The sequence below is a fragment of the Pseudonaja textilis genome, chromosome 3 (genome assembly GCF_049901715.1).
Source record: "Pseudonaja textilis isolate UNSWEBS1 chromosome 3, rPseTex1.2, whole genome shotgun sequence".
In the NCBI taxonomy this organism is placed as follows: Eukaryota; Metazoa; Chordata; class Lepidosauria; order Squamata; family Elapidae; genus Pseudonaja; species Pseudonaja textilis.
Window position 1 is genome coordinate 28,755,522 of NC_141992.1, and position 21,071 is coordinate 28,776,592.

The window sequence follows — 21,071 nt, forward strand, 5'->3', positions numbered from 1 at the left end:
CATGTGTGTATGTGTGTGTGTCTCCTAAATATAAAGGAAATACAACAAATACAGAGCCAGAATTGCTAAAAGCAGATTTGGCAGTATTTGACAGCCTCATTAGTGCTGGATTCCAGACTTTTATGGGACATCAAAAAAACAGTTGGATAGGATAGAGCAGCTATACTTTGTCAAGCTAATACTCAGAAAATTCTCGATAGAATCAGATGATCAAAGAGAAGAAATGTCCTGCATAAATTTCCAGTTCTGGTTTGTGAAGGTTGCATTTCTACATTTTATGCAGAAAGACAGATACCTCCTAAAATAGGCATTTTGTACAAATATTCACTCATCCAAGATATCAGGAGGGAGTCTTTTACAGGTAGTCCTCAACTTACAACAGTTCATCTTGTGACTGTTCAAAGTTACAATGGCACTGAAAAAAATGACTTATTTCACATTTACAACCTTTGCAGCAGCCCCATGGTCATGTGATCAAAATTCAGATGCTTGGCAACTGGTTCATACTTATGACCATTGCAGCATCCTAGGATGATGTGATCACCTTTTGCAAAGCAAACTCAATGGGGAATCCAGATTCACTTAACAATTTACCAACTGCAGTGATTCACTTAAACAACTATGGCAAGAAATGTCATAAAATGGGGACTTAACAAACGTCCACTCAACAATACAAATTTTGGCCTCAATTATGGTCATAAGTTGATGAGTACATGTATTTAAATGCCATTCCTGTGACAATTGTAGCTCAGCCTTAAACTAGCATGCAATAAAGAGTGGACAGAAAAATCAAAGAAACATTGTGAGAGGCCATTTAGGCTACAATGTCTAATTCCCTGATCAATGCAGAAATCTGAATGAAAATATTCACAAAATAGCTGTTTATGGTAAGTAGAATGTTCTGCTTGAATATTTACTAAAGAGAAGCCCACAATTATAGCTATTAATTATATCAGCATTGCCTAACCCATCAGTTGTGTTGCAATACAATACCCTGGATTCTTGGCTAATACCAATTTTGTTCTGGACAAACATTCTGGAACTTATGTTCACAGAGGATATCAAAATGGGAAAGACAGGTTTAAATAATGTTGCAAAAAATGACTTCATCCATATATAATATATAGTCACCTCTAGGCGAGACAGGTGGAATATAAATTTTATATTAATATAATGCAACACAACAAAATACAACACAACACAATAATAAAAGGAAATGACCAACATTTCTAGTTAAGTTGAACTGCTGTGGAAAATGTAGCAATTATACATTATAGGGAAGGTAGCATTCCAGTGATTGGCTGTATGGTGAATAGAAAAAAAAATAGAACTGAAAAGTTTATGAAAAGGGGTCTGAATAAATGTATAAATAAATACAAGTTTTGAGTAGCTATAGTTCACACTGGAAAAGTTGCCTGTCTGCCTGAATTATGTGTTAAAATCTATATAACTGCAGTAATAAAAGATATTTCTGTATATATTTTGTGTTATTATATTGCTACATGAAAACAAATGTCTTATGAAAAAAAAATCAAAATTATATTGTGTTCAAAAAGAATTTATAGTCAATTTTGGCCCATTCATTAAATTCAAAAAGAAGGACTGAAAATCATATAATAACATGTTATGGATAGTGAAAGTGTTAAAATGTTTGTCTTTCACTGGGATTTTTTTTCTGTTCAAAAGTTCAGTTTCTGAATGACCACTTTTCTAAATAATTTTTGTTCCTTTTAGCTCACATTGATTCCTTTTAATCATAAACCATTCAAATATGTTTATAGTGTTACTTTGAAATAATAGAGCTGTGGTCTTGGTCTCTTCTCTGTTCAATTATTTCACCAATTTCTGAGAACCTTTAAAATCAGTTCTGCTTTATATAATTTCCCTTTGTCTACCATTAAAAAATGCAATTTGTTGCAAATTTTGGAAGGATTTCAGGCCAAGATTTTGAGAGCTGCATGACACTCTAGAGTATACTATTCAACTCTAAAACTATGGAAAGAATTGATCAGCATGGAGAAATGTTAGTGAAGTGTCATCCCTCTTCTTCCTTGGATTTTTCAGTAGTTTAAAAAATGTGACAGATTATAATCACCATCATTTTGCTGTCATACCAAGGGGGTTATATACCTAAATAATAATAAGTCTTTATTGATTATCCCTTGGGCGATATCAAAGTACAAAGTTCCAGCAACAATTTGTTACTAAAATTTAATAAAAGCAATTCAAAATGAATTTTTTTAAGCAAATTTTATTAATTTTACAAAACAATATACAGACAAACAGAACATAGAATATAATAACATAAGAACCTTTTTCTGAAAGAACCAATACATCTTATTTAAAGACAGAGTAATTCCAAATTATCACATTTCCATATAAACACAGTTTAATATATATATTTTACCTTATCTGTTCAACTTCATATCTTATCCCAACTTCTCTTTATTACTCCCTTTCCTTCTATTTATTCAAATTATCTCTTTTACTTTAGATTGTATACATTTTTATATCCATCTGTCTTATTTACAATTTCATTGTTCTCTTCCAATACACAAACAGACAAAACATAAAACATAAAAACATAAAACATCTTTTCTGAAAGTTGCTTGATCCCAGGTTAAAACTCATCGTACAGACACAACTTCAAAAATCATGTTCCTTTTATATACCATTCCATATCTTATTACCATTTTCCATTTTCTATATAGCTTCTTCCTTCTTTTAACTCTCTTAGTTTTATTCTACTTATCTCATCTCAGTTCAAACCATAATACTTGTCATTCTTTGTCTGTTCTCAGCTATCCATTCATCTTTTCTCTTTAAACAAAACTTCTCCTATACACTGATTGGAGTATGACGCCTTTAACTCTTTCCCCTAACCTAATAATACTTAATATCACACATAACTTATATTGGGATTCTGTTTAGTACATTCTAAAATTAAACAATGTATTATATAGAAAAAAAAAAGAGAAAAGAAAGAACAACAACAACAAAAGAACAGATTTATAGATATATAATGTGGCTAATACCACTGTCAATACCATTAAGAAATTAATCATACATATTAATACTCATTTATATCTTAAGCATTTTATTCTAAAAACAAATATAAAAACAAAATCTTATGTACCTTACAGAATCCCTTTTTCAATTAAATTTACCCATTGTCTCTAAATAAATTTTGTTTCTTTAAATCTTGCTTCCGGTCATTAAGACTTCTCATCCCATCCTTTCTCCCTTGCTTATTCTTCTCCTTACCCTTTTTACCCCTTTGTCTCTCCACCTCCCTTTTCTTCTTCTGCTTTCCCCCTTTCTGTTGTTTTCTAACCTTGTACCCACCTTTCAACTCATTTTTATCTTTTTTGGTTGTCTTTTTAAGTCTTAAAATCCCCTTTTTCTTTTCCTCCTTCTTCTCCTCCCCAAATAAAATCACATGTTCATCAAAGATGGCTTCTTCTTTATCCCAGTCATCCTGCTGTGCAATCGATTCTCCCTAAGTACATACCACCATTTCTAGAAATTGAAAAAGAGTGCCCAAAGTACCTTTCCATTCTTGTTCTCCCTTTTTATATTTTTGATATTCAGTTTTTGATTCATCCACAGATAATGCCATTATAAAGAGAATTTTTTTTCCCAAAACAACCACCCAAATGCTTTTAAGCAAAAATAATTCCCAGAAAATCCAAAGTCACCAAGTTACTGTTGAATCACAAAGTTCCAATTAGAATATGTCTTTTTGAAGTCTTATTAATGTTCAAATAGCTCTTTAAAATTCTAGGCAGTCTTCTCCTTGTTTTCAAATTCTACTCCAATTTTTTTTCCTCTCCCTTCCCACTTACAGCAAAAAAAGATTTTTCTTTAAATATTCAGAAATCCATATCCCCTTAGCATCAGCATAGTCTTTAGCATTTACCATACCTCCAATGCGGGTTTTCCGATTTCTCATAGAGTTCTATCACTGTTCCGTTTGGAAGGAGAGTGAAAAGAAAAAAAGTTTTCCCTTTAATATCCATTCGCCGCTTGTACAATCTGGGAACAATGTATCTTTAGTAAATATTAAATATCAGAATACTTTCACTGTTGCTTCGTCCCGGTCAGCAAAGATCACTTTCACTTCTTCACAGCTCCTCCTGTACTTTCTTTTTCCGGCTGAGCTCTTCTATGTGGTGGCCATTGCTGACCGCCGCTCAGCTGCTTTCGGAAAAGGGGATTTAGCCGGCTAGGGAAGAGAGATGCGATGTCTCTCGTACCTGCCAGAGCCCCCCTGTCTTCATCACCTTCTGCAAAGGTGGCTTAGCCCCGAAGCCAGATGACTCGGGGCACTCAGGCAGTGAACACAGGCAGAAACCATGCACAGTCGCAGATTCCTGCCTGCACCGAAGCGCTGCAGACCGGAAGTTCCTGCAATTCAAAATGAAATTTGATAAAATACTATTTAAAATGGAACTTGATAAAATACAATTTAAAATGGAATCTAGACAAAATACGATTTAAGATAAAATAGTAATAAAATACAATCCAAAATAAAATTGTAATAATGTACAATAATTTAAGATATAAATAAAATATAATAACATTATATTTCAGAGTCGCCCTTGCAATCTACCGCAATCAATCCCACATAGGCAGATCTCAACTGAATCATTTTGTTTAAATACTGTGCTACTTTAAATCTTATTTTCAACTTCTGGCCGGACATAAGGTAAGTTATTTTGATATGGGTATCCCAATGGGTCATTTGTCTGATATATAGACCAAGATACCTGTCTCTCATCCTCTTATACAGGCAACAGTCAAATAGGATGTGAGCCAGGTCCTCTACCTCTGCTGCTCTGCAAATGCAGAGACACTCATTGTATGGTATTGCATGGAATCTCCCATATCTAACCATTGTGTCAAGCTGTTCAATCTCACTCTTGTGAATATCTCCCTAAGATGTTTTGGGAGTTGTCACTTCAAGTAGCTATCTACTTGAAAAGTACATTTGTATTTACTCAACCATTTCAAGTTACCTACCTTACTAAGGATAGCTATATCAGTTTGTGCATCTATATCCTTAATACTTTGGGCAACTCTTTTTTTAGATTGTTCTCCTGTTACACAAGAGATAGGAAGACCACAGCTTCTTACAAAATTTGTTAGTTTAATGATCCAGGAGATTTGTGATTATAGTTTTATTAGCTCTAGTAGGCATAATTTGGTTAGTTTATCAGTCTCCATTTCATTAACTTTGCACCAGTAGTTGTAAGCTCTAATTCTAGATAATGCCTGAATTGTATAAATTCCCAATTCAGCTCTAACTGCTACAGCAGATGTTTTTGGGTCTACACCCAAAATACATCTCAAATGGTGCGACTGTGTTTGTTCTAAGACTGTGGTTGAGTAAAGACCCCAAATTTCTGATCCATACAAGAGCACTGTGGTAACCTTAGCCTTATAAACCTTGATTAATGGGACTAGGGACCCTGGATAACTATGGGTTTATTTTTAGTTTGAGCAATAAATTCAAACGGGCTTTTGCTCTAAATGTACTCCGTTGATGATGGCAGGCCCAAGATCCAGTCTTGGAAAAAGTTACGCCCATATATACAAAGGAATTAACCTGTTCAATTGGTTCACCATCCAATTGCCACCTACGTCTTTGATGGTTTCTTCCAAACACCATTATTTTTGATTTAGATTTACTAATGATTAAAGAGTTATCCTGGCAATAAGAGCTAAATCTCCTTAATAGCCTACATAATCCTATTTGTGTGTATGATAATAAAATCATATCATCAGCATAAAACAAGCTGTTAGAGTAAGTATTTAAGATCATCCGCATGTGTACCATGGTATCCTTCATTAACCCTAGCAAGTCATTGATGCATAAATTAAATAATAATGGGACCAGGATACACCCTTGCCTTATCCCTTTATTTGTGCAAATCCTGTTAGTCAGGGCCCTGTTAACCCCATACCACACCCTCAAACAGGTACTTGTGTAAAGGGCTTTAATCAAAGCCAGGAGTCTGGGTTCTATTTTAAGATATGTCGGTTTATTCCATAGTATGTCTCTATTTACCATATCAAATGCTGCTATAAGTTCTATGAAAGCAGCAAACAGGGGTCTTCTTTTATAGGCATATTTGGCAATTAGATGATTCAAGACAAAGCAGTTATCAAATAATATGTTATAATGAAATAAATGGTTGTCAAGCATTCAAAGTTATTGTTCAAAAATCAAAATGTCAGATATCTGTGAAGAATGGCATTGTAGCCACAAGTGAGAAAACCAGCATTTTTAATTTAAAATTGTTTTCATTTATTTAAAGATTAATTATAAGGCAGTTAGGAGGTACAATTAGAAAGTACATTATGGAAGAAAAGTCTGTTAATCCTACAGATAATGTGCTGCTACAAAACCATGCTGAGTGTTAGCATGCAAATTAGCACAGTATTATTTTATGCACTGTGATGCCACCACTGTGATATTTAAATTTCAGGGACTTTGTTTATTTCAGCTGTCATTTGAGCATTTGACATTATGTATAAATAATTCATTGACATCCAAAATGTTTATCCTGTCTATGATGCAAAATAACCCTGACCTACTTAAGCATTTTATATGGAAACAATGATGTAATTGATTACATTAAAAACCTACTATTTTCCCCGAATTATAAAAAAGGATAAGAGGTTAATTTGTCTAGTCTAGATAGAGTGGCCTTCAGGCCTCCCCTCTCTTCCTTAGCTAACCATAGTGATAATATTCCATAACTGTTTGAGTACAGAATTTTTACCTACAATTATATATTCTCATCCCAAAAGTGAGATTTATTTAAGTGATCAATATTTCATTATTCTGACAGCAACATAGCATGTAATCATTTCTAACTGGTTTAGTTTTAAAAGTCTGGGAGATCAGTGTTATCTGGTTTGAGGGTTAGAAATTTTATTCCTTAATTTAGGCTGGCTAGAACTTACCTTGTATTATTTTTCTTCTATTTTTCAAACCATTCCTTCACCTTAAAAACTGTCTGTTAGAAGTGTGCTACTTATTTGAAAATAACCTAAAGTAATTCTTCCATTTGACTATGCACTAGTTATGTTATATCTTATCAGCTATGTATATTACTTTTAGGAGAAAAGTACGGAAAGGAGTTAATTTTCTCAGCAGTAACTAGAAGCATAGACTGGTTTTTTACTTTGCCCAATTAAAATTTCCAGAGACTTTAAGCATAGGAAAGAATCATATTATGGAGACAGAGTCATTTAAAGAAGACTCAGGTGTTTGCTAGAAAATATGGGTCCAAAAAAGGAGTATCAAAGAGAGCAAAAAGGAGATGGCACTCAGCTGCTGAGCAATAAGATTAGGAGTTAGAGGTGTCTCAGGGTGGAGGGGGCACCCAGCACAGGCTAGAAGCTGTAATCCAACAACATTTGAGGCTCATAGACTCTATCTTCCTGCCATAAAGATAATGTCAGGGTTCCAAATAATAGACCCATAGCAAGCAAAACTCTGAGGCAGGTAGATTCCTCAAAGAATAGCTTTATTGGATATCATATTGGCCCAGATCTGGTGAAAACCAACTCTGAAAGTTCCTGAGGTTTTCACCTAATTAAAAGTAAAAGTTTTCCCTCAGTCCCAAACATGGTCCAATCAATACACTGTCTGGTTGCCTGGTGACATCACTCCTCCTTCCTTGGGCCAGGTGTGACAATAACTTTGGTTCCCAAGAGAAACTTTTTATTTTGGTTACAGAACCCCAGCTATCTCTAATCCGTCCTTCCTATCCCTCAGCTCTAGTGTGGCAACACTGAAACTCCAAGATGGCCTCAGTCAGGTCAGCTTCTGGGTTGACAGCAGAGGTGGTATTCAGCAGGTTCTGACCAGTTCTGGAGAACCAGTAGCAGAAATTTTGAATAGGTTAGAGAACCGGCAAATACCACCTCTGACTGGAGATTTTACAGTATCCTTCCCCTGCCAAGCCCACCAAGTCATGCCCACAAAAACGGTAGTAAAAAAAATTGAATCTCACCACTGGTTGACAGATAAAGCAGATAAACTGATTCTTAGCAGAAATCATGGAAGCAACAGTGTTAAATTCCTTAAATTTATAATCCTTGGAGATTTCTTCATATACATTCATAGACTTGCATTAGAAGGCCACAATTTCTTTTTGTAGCCAGAACTTTACTTTCTCCCAGAAACATGCTGTGTCAGTCTTCTACAGTGAGAGCATCTCATTTTGAATTATTCTGTTTTTTTCTGCCATTCCTTTTTTGAATGGTGATTTCTTTATACTTCTGTGATTGCTGCCTTAGAGGAACCTATGTGATTGCAAATTCTGATTTAGATTCTTCTTAGTAAAAGTTATCTGCCTCCCACTGTCAGGAAAGCAGATAAGGAAGGAAGAGACAACTTCTGTCAAACTGTTGAGTTGAAAATGGAAGGCTTCAGCTGAGCATGAAAGCTAAATAGAAACGATCAGGCATGACCCTTTAGTTTAACTACTTGTTGCAAGAGCCTAATTTCAAGAAACTGTTCCTGTCACTAATGAAATATCACTGGCTGAAAGATTGATTGGACAGATTGGTTTAAATCCTTCAAAGCCCATTTTTGTGACCCAATTGATGGCACAGAGGCACACACAAATTCAATTTCCACTAGTCAGTTACAAAATCATAAGGAAGGAAGGAAGGAAGGAAGGAAGGAAGGAAGGAAGGAAGGAAGGAAGGAAGGAAGGAAGGAAGGAAGGAAGGAAGGAGGAGAGAGAGAGAGAGAGAGAAAGAAAGAGAGAGAGAGAAAGGAAGGAAGGAAGGAAGGAAGGAAGGAAGGAAGGAAGGAAAGAAAGAAAGAAAGAAAGAAAGGAAGAAAGAAAGAAAGAAAGAAAGAAAGGAAAGAAAAGGAAGGAAGGAAGGAAGGAAGGAAGGAAGGAAGGAAGGAAGGAAGGAAGGGAAGGAAAAAATCAGCTTTTAAGATGATTATTTTTCAGTCCTTCCTTTCTTGGATCAATGCACAATATTGTTAGAAGAAATGATTTTTTTTCTGCCTTGTTAGGTTGAAACATTTTGCTAGTTACATGAACCTAGGATGTTAAACAAAACTGTTCCATGGCCTCAGTGGGTTTCTTAGGTTTTAAAGTTGAAGGTTATATGCTTGCATCTGAACATACAATATTACTGCAGCCAATCTCACCTTTGAAATTTGCAATATTATTATATTAACAAATATGAGTATTGTATTAACTAATTCAGTCTATTCATAATCATGAAACCTTAAGAAGCTTTTTTTCCCCCTTCCACATTACCATATCACCACAATATGGTGGGGTTAAACAAAAATACTCATTGCTAAATGCCTTATAAAATTGATTAAAAGACCCTACATCGTGTGGAGAAGTTGATTCATATAATCTATGTTCATATATAAAATTGTACATTTTAATTAAGCTTCAATTCATTATGTTAATTAAGGACTACATTCTCTTAATGCATTTTGCCTGGCCAGTTCAATATCTCCAAGAAATACTTATAGCAGTGTCCCACGTTTAGGAAAATGAGAGGGCTTTGAAATAACTTTTCAGTGGACATATATTTGTTCCCACCCATCTTCCAAAAACTGGTCAAAACTGTTCAAATCCTCTTCCGGAAGGATTTGGGCCTTGATCCCATCTTGATTTAGTTATAGTTTGGTTAATTTATAGTAAATTGTCTTTGTTATTTTCCTATTCCCCAGTGTTGAAAAATTTTATTTTGGATGTTGTTATATATTAGTAATTGTATTACAGATTATTAGTAAGAGATTCAGAAACCTATGCTTACTGTTATAAGTCAAATATTTGAAATAGGAGAGCATCAGAAAATCTTCAGATTACATGAAGAAATAGAAGTTAAACATGACTCTATGGCCTGTCATGGGGAGCCCACAGGAGCACAGAGTCATGAGTTGTTTGGTAAAATGAGAGCCCGCTCTTTGCCTTTGTCAACCAATTTAACATTTAATTTGAATATACTGTTTTATATTTTGATCCTTAATTGTACATGGCCAAGAGTCCCTCTGAAGCAGATGAGCAGTTCAGAAATATGAAATATAAATATAAATATTTTTTAAAAGTTCAGAAGAAGGCAATGGGAAATATCTGAATTATTTCTCCAAAATTATATATATACATATAGTCACCAAAAGTTAAGTGTGAGCTGAGGGAATTTTTATTCCAAAGGTAGTTTATCAAGAGGCACCTGAACGTTCTGTTTTTTCTTTGAAGACATTTCACTTCTCATTCAAGAAGCTTCTTCAGCTCTGCCATTTTACCTTTATGCTATAACTTAGATTTGTACAATAAATATATTATTGTATCTGCAATGAAGGGAAATATTGCCTCTCTAAGGACACAACACAGCATAGCACATATGTACATAATATTTTATTGTACCACACTCCTTCTCCAACAACAGGCTATTACACTGGGTTAATTCTGCCCTTCTAGGACTTTGCAAGATGGTATTGTTCCATTAATATGTCTAATATTCAATCCTTTATATTGTGTCTTAATGCTGAGTTTAAACAAAAGTCTCAAAGTTTATAAAATAGCATATATTGTCTTTTTACAAAGTTCTTACACTATTTGGAATGAAGTGCTGTTTCAGTGTGGTTTACTCCTCTTCTGGTTGATTCTGAGCTCCAGGCAAGGCTCCAAGTTCCAGGCAGGATTCCCACCAGGATATGCTGCTCATTGTAGCTTATGATCCTGGCAGTTGAATGAAAGTTCTCTTGCCTGCCAATTTTCAGACGTCGCCCTTGCTTCCCCATCTGTGTGCTGCCTGCTTATCACATTTTCTGCTACACTCTCCCCTTCCCCACTCTTGGTGTTTGTTTTTATAAGCTCAGAAGACAGGATGGGATGAGGCTGCCTCTGGACCAGCACATCCTTGAAAACATGAGGATGTGGCTTGGGTGGGATTCAAAATTTTTAACAACCGGTTCTGTGGGTGTGGCTTAGTTGGTAGGCATGGCTTGGTGGTCATGTGACTGGGTGGATGAGGCTTGGTGGTCATGTTATTAGCCAGGTGTGGCCAACTCAATATCACTCACATTGAGGCAGGCATCTCCTCGCCCGGCCTCTCATGACTGTGGGTATGCTGCAACAACCGTAAGTGTGAAAAATGGTCATAAGTCACTTTTTTCAGTGCCATTGTAACTTTGAATGGTCACTCCACACAAGCAAAGTATCAGCAAAAGAAGGGAAAAAAAACTCCAGAGAAGTTCCTGAGATAGGAAATCTAGTCCTGCCAAGAACATAACAAGGGTTAACGGAGAGGCAGTTTCTGTAAGCAACACCAGAATGTTTCCTTCCTGCAGGATTAGCCCAGTAATTTCTTCTAACAACCAGTTCTCTGAACTGCTTAGAATGTTAATAACCGGTTCTAGCGAATAAGTGCAAGTAGAATCCCACCCCTGATGTGGCTCAATTATCACAGGCAGCAGCAGCAGCACCATCTTGGATGCCTGTTAGTACAGTTCTGATGGAATGGTGAATGCTTGAGGGAGATAGGGAGGACCTTGTCTTCATGCCTACCATGAAAAGAGCAGAGAACAACCCCAACTTCACTCCTTCACACACAGCAACAGAGTAAGTATGTTTACAGACTTTCTGCCTGCTGTGCAGAAAGGCTGCTCTGATGAAGAAGCAGTATGAGGTTGGAGAAGACAACAAGGAAAATGGCAAATGCAAAGGACAACAAAAAGAATCCTGCAGAGAAAGCACCTGCTGGATTACTCTTTATCAGGCCTGAATAAACAGACCCCCCCCCCAATCTTTCTACATTTCCTGGCCTTGGTATAACTCATTGTCCAAGCAGAAAAAGGAGGTTGGTTCCTCAAATTGGAAACCCCTTTTTCCCCAGGGGAAAAGAACCAAAGCAGAGACTCCATCAATAAGGAGTTGCTTTTATGCTCACAGCTGAAGTTGAAAGGTTTATTGAGACTGATGATGTGAGAACTGGAGAACAATGCTCAAATTGCCACTTCAGAAGAGTTCCTTGGTGAGACATTTTATTTTGAATGTAGCTTTGAATTCTTGACTGCTGTGGCTACAAGAAAGCTCAAGGGAGTGTGAAGAAGAAACTTCTGTAGGTTCTCTACATCTTTAGAGTCCAGGTTTGCTTTCATTAGCCAACTCCCCATCTGCAAGGATCTGAAAGAAAAAGATCATTAGCACAAATTGATTGAGTTCCTAGTGTCCCACTCACATGGACTACATTGGTTTCAGATTATACAGTGATACATTAGAAATGCCATGGTAGCATGCATACTTTATCCAAATAGCTTAGGCATAGTGGTTGAATCTTGTTCTGGAAGTGAGTTACATATACTATTTAAACTGTCTCCTGGGCTCTCACATTGAGCGGTAACAGGTTTTCTGTACATGTTTTTTTTAGTTGTTATTCTTATACAGAAAAATATATTTTTAATTTCCTATTACTTGCCAAAATAATCATTTTTCTTATTCTGTAAAGAAAAGATCAAAAAGATGATGCAGGAAAGCAACTTATTTCAGCTGGGGAAAAAATGTTTATTTTTGCACTTACCATTTTGTATTTCTAAAAAAACCCTCTTTGATTAATTGCTTTTTATACCTATGCATTTGTGCTTTCCTCAGTATTATGGGAATTATGGGTTTAGAAAAGCTATCCATCTCTGCATGAGAAAACTCTACTAGTTTAACTGAAGCATGTGCATTTAATATTTAGTTACATTTGAACAGATATTCAGAATGAAACTGAAAATGTTGGACCTTATTTCAACCAAATCAGGATTTAAATTCCTAAAGCATTTATTTTGAGTGCATGGATAAACCAGTTTCCTTGATTAAAGGATGATTAATTGCAGGTGACAGATTTTCAAAACACATGCTACACTGGTTGAAGGCCATCTAACAATTGAATAACAAACTTAGAAAAGATGTTAAACAACTCTACTTGTTAATGCATTGCTATTTTCCCTTCTGTATGATGTGACTCTAAAGTTTAAGGTTATCTATAGCACATATGGTAAGCAAACTTGAAATAGTTGCCATTTCTGGTTAGCACAGAATGCAAAAACAATTACTTACCCCATTTTACATTCTGATTACTAACTCATATCTGGTAATTTGTTGCTACAATAGTATTGCACTTTTTTTTAATTTGGGCACAATGCATTTTGCAAAGCTAGTGTTACAGAATGTAAACTTGTGTTGTGGACATACTCTGGGTAACAAAACAATTGTGGTTTATTCAGCAAACCATGGTCTGACAAACCACAGTTTAATCTAAGTGCAAATTTAATTAGAATGATACTTTAAGGTCCTTGCTATATATCTTAAAATCAAGAATAACCTCCATATTTCTTTAAATGGTCTCACCAACACAAACTGCTTTCCCTCCATGTGAGAAATACTGATTTTAAATGTTTACACTGTTGAATCATTTTTTGTTAAAAAAAATAACACATTTAAAATAAATGCGACAATATAGGTTTTATTGGCATCAATTCTATAGATAGAAACAGTGCAGCAGTTGTTCAAAGGATGTATTCCTTATTTATGAGCAAATTAGAAGAATAGCTTTGTTTTGTTTCCTGATGGTGGGTATATTGCATCTACCTGCTACATGGTGAGGTGTCAGCAACAACATATTAGCTTTTAAAATGGTTGCTCAATTTGAAATGCTTGGAGTAAAACTTGGGTTATATTTTCATTTCTGATATACCAGAGAAGCTGTGCCAAAACTGACTTGAACTGCCCTTATTGTATAGTGTATGGGTGGAATTGAGGTTACTAACCTAGGTCATTTTTCTGAATTGCTAAAAAGTGTATGAATACTTTGATTGACTCGTGCCGTGATGTCAGTAGTGGTAAATATCTATGGGTTTAACAGTTTGCTGCACACTTTGCATCAGTGATATATGGAATGCAAATGGTAAAGACATGAATTAAAGGATGAAATGAAAGATATGAACCTAAGTTGTGTGGAATGACTACTAGTGATTTACATATAAGGAATGCATTGTTTTAACCTTGTAAGCCTCCCAATATCTATTATGTGGGGTGAATGGCTTTATAAATCATATAAATAAATGTATGCATTTGTAAACAAAAGTAGCTAGTTTATAAAACAATCACAATAATAAATGATACATTTAGTAACTTCCATTGACACCCAATCTAATGGGAACAAATCAAACATAAAATACAGAACAATATCTTTTTCATGGTCTTTCAAAAACTCATCAAAATGGGCACCAGCCAAACTCTGGGAGTTGGGAAGGCTATTCATAAGCACAGGAGCTATAGCAAAGAAAATTTCCTTTGTCCTCCTGAGCTTCTTAGATGGATGTACCTTAATTATCCTTTTGCACAATGAAAACATAATAAACCTCTGTTTGAAGTAGACAATACTTAAGATCCAAAGCATAAAAAGCTGGAAAACCAGCATTTTGAATTGTTTTCAGAAGTCTATGAGCAGCCAATGCAATGCTTGCTAATGTGTTGTTATAAAGCCACAAAAGCTCTTAAATATGAGCAAATGGACTCTCACATTCTATATAAAAAGCAGTTTCTTAGCAATCCTCAAAGCATCCCTGTGTAAAGCACTTTGCATATTATAGCTTTTAGGTGTTAAGGGTATCAGTTGCTATTATCAAAGACACTTGTTCCAAATAAGATGATGATGTTTGTCCATCTTTTTCAAAGAGGACCTTGACATCCAATGAGTTATGGGCTGTCCACAGTGTGTCTGCAGGTGGCTGGTAAGACATATATGGTCATGAAATGTTCTGCCACTTGTTGGGCAGACATGTGTGGGCACCACTATTGCAGCATTTGCAGCTCTGGCTTTGCGGAGTGCTTGCTTCTCTTGTGCTATGGTTGTCCTTCTGTTTTTAAATATCTGGCAGCATTGGTGGATCAATCAACATGGTGCATGTTGATCAATCTAGTGCCAGGATTTCCCAGGAGGTGGGGTTGATATCCAGGGACTTGAGAGAAGCTTTCAGTGTGTCTTTGTATCACTTCCTTTGTCCCCCATGCAATCACTTTCCTTGAGACAGCTCACCATAGAGGTGTTGTTTTGGAAATGCAGTGGTTTAGCATCTTTGCAACATGGCCTGCCTAGCATGTCTGGGCTTTAATCAGAAAGGTATGAACTCTACTCTGGAGATGACTTCTGTGTCTGGCACCTTGTTCTGCCACCAGATCCTCCAAAGTCTGTGGAGGCAGGTAATGTGGAAATGGTTCAATTGCCAAGAGTGCCTCCTGTATACAGTCCAAGACTCACTAGCATACATCAGGGTAGTTAGCACTATTGCTCAGTAGACTTTGAGTATTGTTGCAAGGCTTATTCCAGTGGAAGCTGGTAAGTTTCTCTGTCCAGTGTTCACATGCAAATCCATCAGATGCTTTCATTTTTAATTAACTAAAGCATGACATGTTTTTCCTTCACAGATCCAGTCCATGGTCCTCAGAATGTTGAGGTTGTAGACATCCGATCACGTCAGTTGACTTTGCAGTGGGAACCTTTTGGTTATGTTGTGACTCGTTGCCACAGCTATAACTTGACAGTTCATTACCAGTATATATTCAACCAGCAGAAATATGAAGCAGAGGAACTAATTCAGACATCATCACATTACACGCTGCGAGGATTGCGCCCCTTCATGACTATTCGATTGAGGTTGGCTCTATCAAATCCAGAGGGCAAGATGGAGAGTGAAGAATTGGTGGTTCAAACAGAAGAGGATGGTAAGAAATAAAGTTCTTACTATTTAAATTGTTTGGGGATGAAAGCAAATTAAAAACTGCTTAAAATAAGATTATACTGGTAGATAAAAATTCAACCAATATGATTCACAGCTCATTCCAAAAATAGACTAAAATTTAATATTGTGGAAATAAACCTCTGAAAATTGTTGCAGGGTAAAATTATAGCTAATACTAAACATAATGAAGCTTCCCATTTTGCTTTTTGGAGGATTCGTTCTGATTACATCTTAAGAAAATCAATAACTATACAGTATGTGTTGGGAGATTTTGGTTGTCTTCTCTAAATATGTGTCAAAATATTTCAGGTGGGTTTGCTTAAAGTGTGCTTAAGAATTAATGTTCAAGGGCTTGTCAAAGTTGATGATTACTGCATTTAAAAAAAAGTTATTTTGGGTTAATAGATACTGTGTTAACTAGGTATCTGAATAGCAGTAGTTATTCCTTACTGCTATTTACTCATTATTTATTTAAAATGTCATTCTTCCAGGAGGGTAAGAGAAGGAAAGGAATTAAAGATATGTTGATTAAACATATTTATATTTCATATTTCTAAACTGCCCAACTCCTCCAGATAAGAGATATCTCTTTATTGAAGTGAGTAACCTAATTCAAGGGTCCCCATCCCTGGGCTGTGAGCAGTGGGCATGCATATGTGTGTGCAAAGCTCCATGCATGCCCACTGCATGCACAAATTGAGCTGTGGGTGCAAGTGCACTTGCATACTGCTTGTGCGAAACCATCCTTTCTGCCTGCCACTGCCAGCACCACCCATTCACAAAACTGGGACAGTTGGGGATTGCTGACCTAATTAATAGAACACACAAAAAAATTAAGAACTTCAGTTTTATTTTGACAGCTCACTATTGAACATCCCTGCTTAATGACCACTCATTTAGTAACCATTCAAACTTACAATGGTGCTGAATGAATGGTAGTTACAACCAATCCCCACACTTATTTCAGTTTCAATGTCCCTATGGGTTACATGATTGCCATTTGCAGTAATCTTTTCTGCTTTCTTACAGTCAATGGAAAGATTGGCAGAAGGTTACAAATGGTGACCACAATATGCTCATGCTTAATGACCCACGGTGTTTCATTTTAATAGAGGCAACCAGAAGTGCTAGAACAGGGCTGTCAAATTCCTGGCCACACACCCAGTTTAGTGAAGGGGGGGAAAGTTCCAATACATCACATTATGCAGCCGTGGCAACATGAGTTTGACACCCCTGTGCTAGAATTTCTATCACCAAGTGATGCAGTCACATGCCATTGTACTTTATGACTGTGTCACTTGACAATGGAAATTCAGGTCTCAATATTATTAAGGGAGGACTATTTGTTATTTACAGTGCATTCATATTATTGTGGCACACAAATATGTATGTGGTTTGGGAAAAATTGCACAATGTTTTGTCAAAAATTGGAGTGTACACTGATTTTAATGTTAGGTTATAGAGAAAAAATGAAACATTATGATTTACAAACTTTTCATTTTATTTTTAGTTCCTGGAACTGTTCCCCTTGAATCTATTCAGGGAGGACCATTTGAAGAGAAGATCTATGTTCAGTGGAAGCCACCAAATGAAACTAATGGAATAATTACCCTCTATGAGGTAAGATAAAATTAATGCCTCAAGGTGTGCTTCTTCTATCCCTTCTATTCATATGATGGATTTTATAGTTACTTTTGGAGTGTTAATTATTATGGCATGTTGTCACTTGGCTAAAAGGATTGGAGTGTTTGAGTGAATAGTTCTGCATTGGTTTGTAAGGATATATTGTAGTGAAAGGATTTGAATTACTAGTGTCTTACAACTCCTTAACTCAAATACCCTGATGCTTGTACCAAATAAAACTCATGCTCTTTACTTTTGCTTGTAATTGATGGCATAGTAGTAGATATATAAAGAAATCCTAGTTATGCAATGAGAATAATTTATAGTGGTATGTCAATGCAAACATACCTACAGCTGAACTGAGGTAAAATGAATGTCACAAATCTTAAGAGCAAATATTTTCTCAAACTGGTATGTCTTCACAAATTTGAGATTGAAGTGTAATTACTGCATACATAATGAAGTCTACTGCAAATCTGGTCTGTGCTGGATATAGTCTTCACTTTGCCTGAATTACCAGATGCGATTCAGTCCCATTGATCAGATATAGAAGGGTTTTTTTTCATTGTAGTAGGAATTCTGGAGAATGGAAGATAGACATTATATATTCTTTGTATGTTGGGATGATTTTTTCAGGAAACCGAGAGTCCCAAGTTCTTAAAATGCTACGATTTAGCATTATGAGAGTAAGATAGTATTTATCTGGATTTATGTCATCTCCCTTTGTCTTTCTTTGTGGAATGTAGCCATGTGAAAATCAAAAACTTCCATATTAGTTTGATTGCTGCAATTAATAGCAATTAGTGATTTTAATCAGGAAGCCAAAATGAAGATTAGAATCTCCTGCATGTCATGGTTTAATTCCTATATTCTGACAAGAAGAGATGAAATGTGAATGGTAAAATTATACTGTATTTTCTACCTGCAGTTTTCTTTAAAGGTTCAGTTGATACAACAAGTGAAAGACTTTTGAAAATGGAATATGATCTTGTGTATTGTGTTGACTTTTAGTGTCTCTTATCACTACAGTAGTTTCATTGAAATGCCTCTGCTATAAAAGCAGATGGCAGAAGGTTGGGGGTTTGCAGCAAGGTTAATATGCTGAGCCTTTCACATCTGGAAACATGATTTTCCAAAGTGGTTTGGGTCAAAGGAAGAAATTGAGTTGAATGCTTTCAGCGGAGTCTCGGTGGATCTTTGTGCATGTCACTGAAAAGCTTCCACTGTTTGCTGCAACTAGCAATCTGTGCAGTAGACATTCTCCACTGTGTTTTTTATACTGCAGACCAGAGTATTTTAGGTTACAAGATGAGGAATGCAGTGCTTCTAACTTGAAATTAAATTCAGACAGTATCATTGCCACTGGAATAACAGTACTTAAATAGCAAGTTACATCTCTACAAAAGATGTTCAATTAAAATAAAACTCTATGAACTAAGTATTTTAATGTAATTGAAATATTTACAATGGGAATTTGGATGATCTGGTGTTATAAAAATTACCAGGAGAAATTACAATATAGGTAGTCCTTGACTTATGAACATTAATTGCACCCCAAATTTCTGTTGTTAAATGAGACATCTGCTCCATTTTATGACCTTTCTTGCCACAGTTGTTAAATGAATCACTGCAGTTGTTAAGTTAGTGGCACTGTTGTTAAATGAATCTAGCTTTTCTGAAGGTCACAAAAGATGATCACATGACCCCAGGACACTGCAACTGTCATAAATATGAGTCAATTACCAAGAGTCTGAATTTTTATCACATGACCATGGGAATGTTGCAATGGTCACGGGTGTGAAAATGGCACTTTTTCAGCGCCATTATAACTTTGAATGGTCACTAAATAATTTGAAGTCTACCTGTATAGGCTTTTTTACTTTTTTGAAAAACTACTTCTATATTCTTGCAAAAAAAAAAAAAAAAACCCTAAAGATCATGTTTGTAAAGTTGAGCCAGAAAAAAAATGAAACTTGACTTTTTTCTTTAGATATTTATGTATGGCAGCAAAATAAACTCAGTTGTCTATAGCAGCATCTACAAAATGGGTGAGAGCCCCATGGGGACTGCCAAAGGAGCACTTTTAGGGCAGTACCAGTTTGGAGTTCCGATGGAGCTGTTAGGGAGTGAGGAAAGACATCCCCTTTTTTGTCAACAAAAGAATTTACGTTGGATGTAATCTATTGGGTGGCAAGCAGAAACATCTTAGATAATGTGCTATATCTTGAAGAGAATTCTGGGAGTCGAATTGACACAGAAATATTTCTAAAAAGATACTAGTTCTTGTCTACTTAGAGGAGACCTGATAGCAGTTTTCCAATACTCGGAGGGCTGTCACAGGGAAAAGAAGAACAATTTATTCTCCATAGCACTTGAAAGCAGGATAAGAAACAATGGGTAGAAGCTTGTCAGAGAAAATCCAACTTGGAAATAAGGAGAAATTTCCTGATGCTGAGAATGATTAATCGGTGCCTCTCATGGTTGTGTGTGCTCAACTGCTGGAGGTTTTCAGGAAAAGATTGGACAACCATTTGTCTTGGATGATATAAGGACTCCTGCCTTGGGCAGGGGGTTGGGAGACCTCTGAGGCTCTTCCAGCCCAATGATTCTGTGATTCTAAGTGAAAACATTTCTGATGAAATATTGACCTGCATTGCACATCTTTGCAATAGCAAACCAGACAGTGTCTGATACTGCAGAATTCGAGAAAGAACCTACAACTGCACACTTCAATTGTTTCTTATGCATTAGAAAAAAGCAAGATTTCCAGCATTTGAAGGAAACTCTGCTATGCATTCTTCTCATGATAAACTACACTGAACTCACAATCCCAACATCACTTCTTTGTTATGTATGTTATATGAGAAAGGTATGGTGAAATTAGGCTATATAAGCATTTTAATATATACAAAATGCTAAATCCTCATCAGAGTTAGTTGTGGATGTATTGTATATATGGAAATTGAAAGGAATTTCCTTGGGATGTAAAAAAAATCAAAATGATAGCCATAATAATGCAATAGAAACCCTAACCCTTCCTCTTTTGTGCAACAAAAGCACAGAAGAAATGAATCTTCAATTACACTGTTGTAGTGCTTCCACTGACTTGTTTTACTAATTTTGTAAACATCCCTGATCCAAGTTCTCCATATCAGAATTGGAAGTAATAGGATCTGAATTTGTTCTTTCCATAATGGAAGCATCTCAGCTTCTCCACGTGTGAAATGCCAGATTCCCCATGTTTTTCCCCTTCTAAGGAAGATAACACATCCTAGAAAAACACAAGATAGAAACCTCAGTAGAAGTTAAGATAGAAAGTATACTGAATGAAAATTAATGTTTGACTCTTTTAGACCAATGTCTATAATTGTTTGTTTCCTATCTTAATATAAATTATTGGTATTAATTTTTAATTCTCTACATAGCTTAGTATTCCAATATCTGTTGAAACACTTTTTTTCATACGTTCCTTGCCATATCCTCAAGCTAATATTGAAAGTGCCTTCATGTCTCACTGGTGGTCCCATAGCTCAGGATTTTCTCCCCTGTGATCTGGTGCCTTTTCCTACTGCCCTTCAAGGGTCAGGAAAATATGTTGTTATTCTCTGAGATTTTTTAATGAATGATTTCTTTGCAATGGATTTTCCAAAATCTAATATAT

General features: G+C 35.8%; 1 protein-coding gene across 2 annotated transcripts in view; it reads left to right on the forward strand.

Annotated features, from left to right (window-relative positions):
• PTPRT (protein tyrosine phosphatase receptor type T) overlaps positions 1-21,071 on the forward strand; it is a 678,367-nt gene that overhangs the window by 479,896 nt on the left and 177,400 nt on the right. For both annotated transcript variants that reach the window (XM_087929083.1, XM_087929084.1), the window contains exons 8-9: positions 15,474-15,770; positions 17,298-17,407. In XM_087929083.1, the coding sequence (XP_087785209.1) occupies positions 15,474-15,770; positions 17,298-17,407 (407 nt within the window). The remainder of the gene's footprint in view (positions 1-15,473; positions 15,771-17,297; positions 17,408-21,071) is intronic.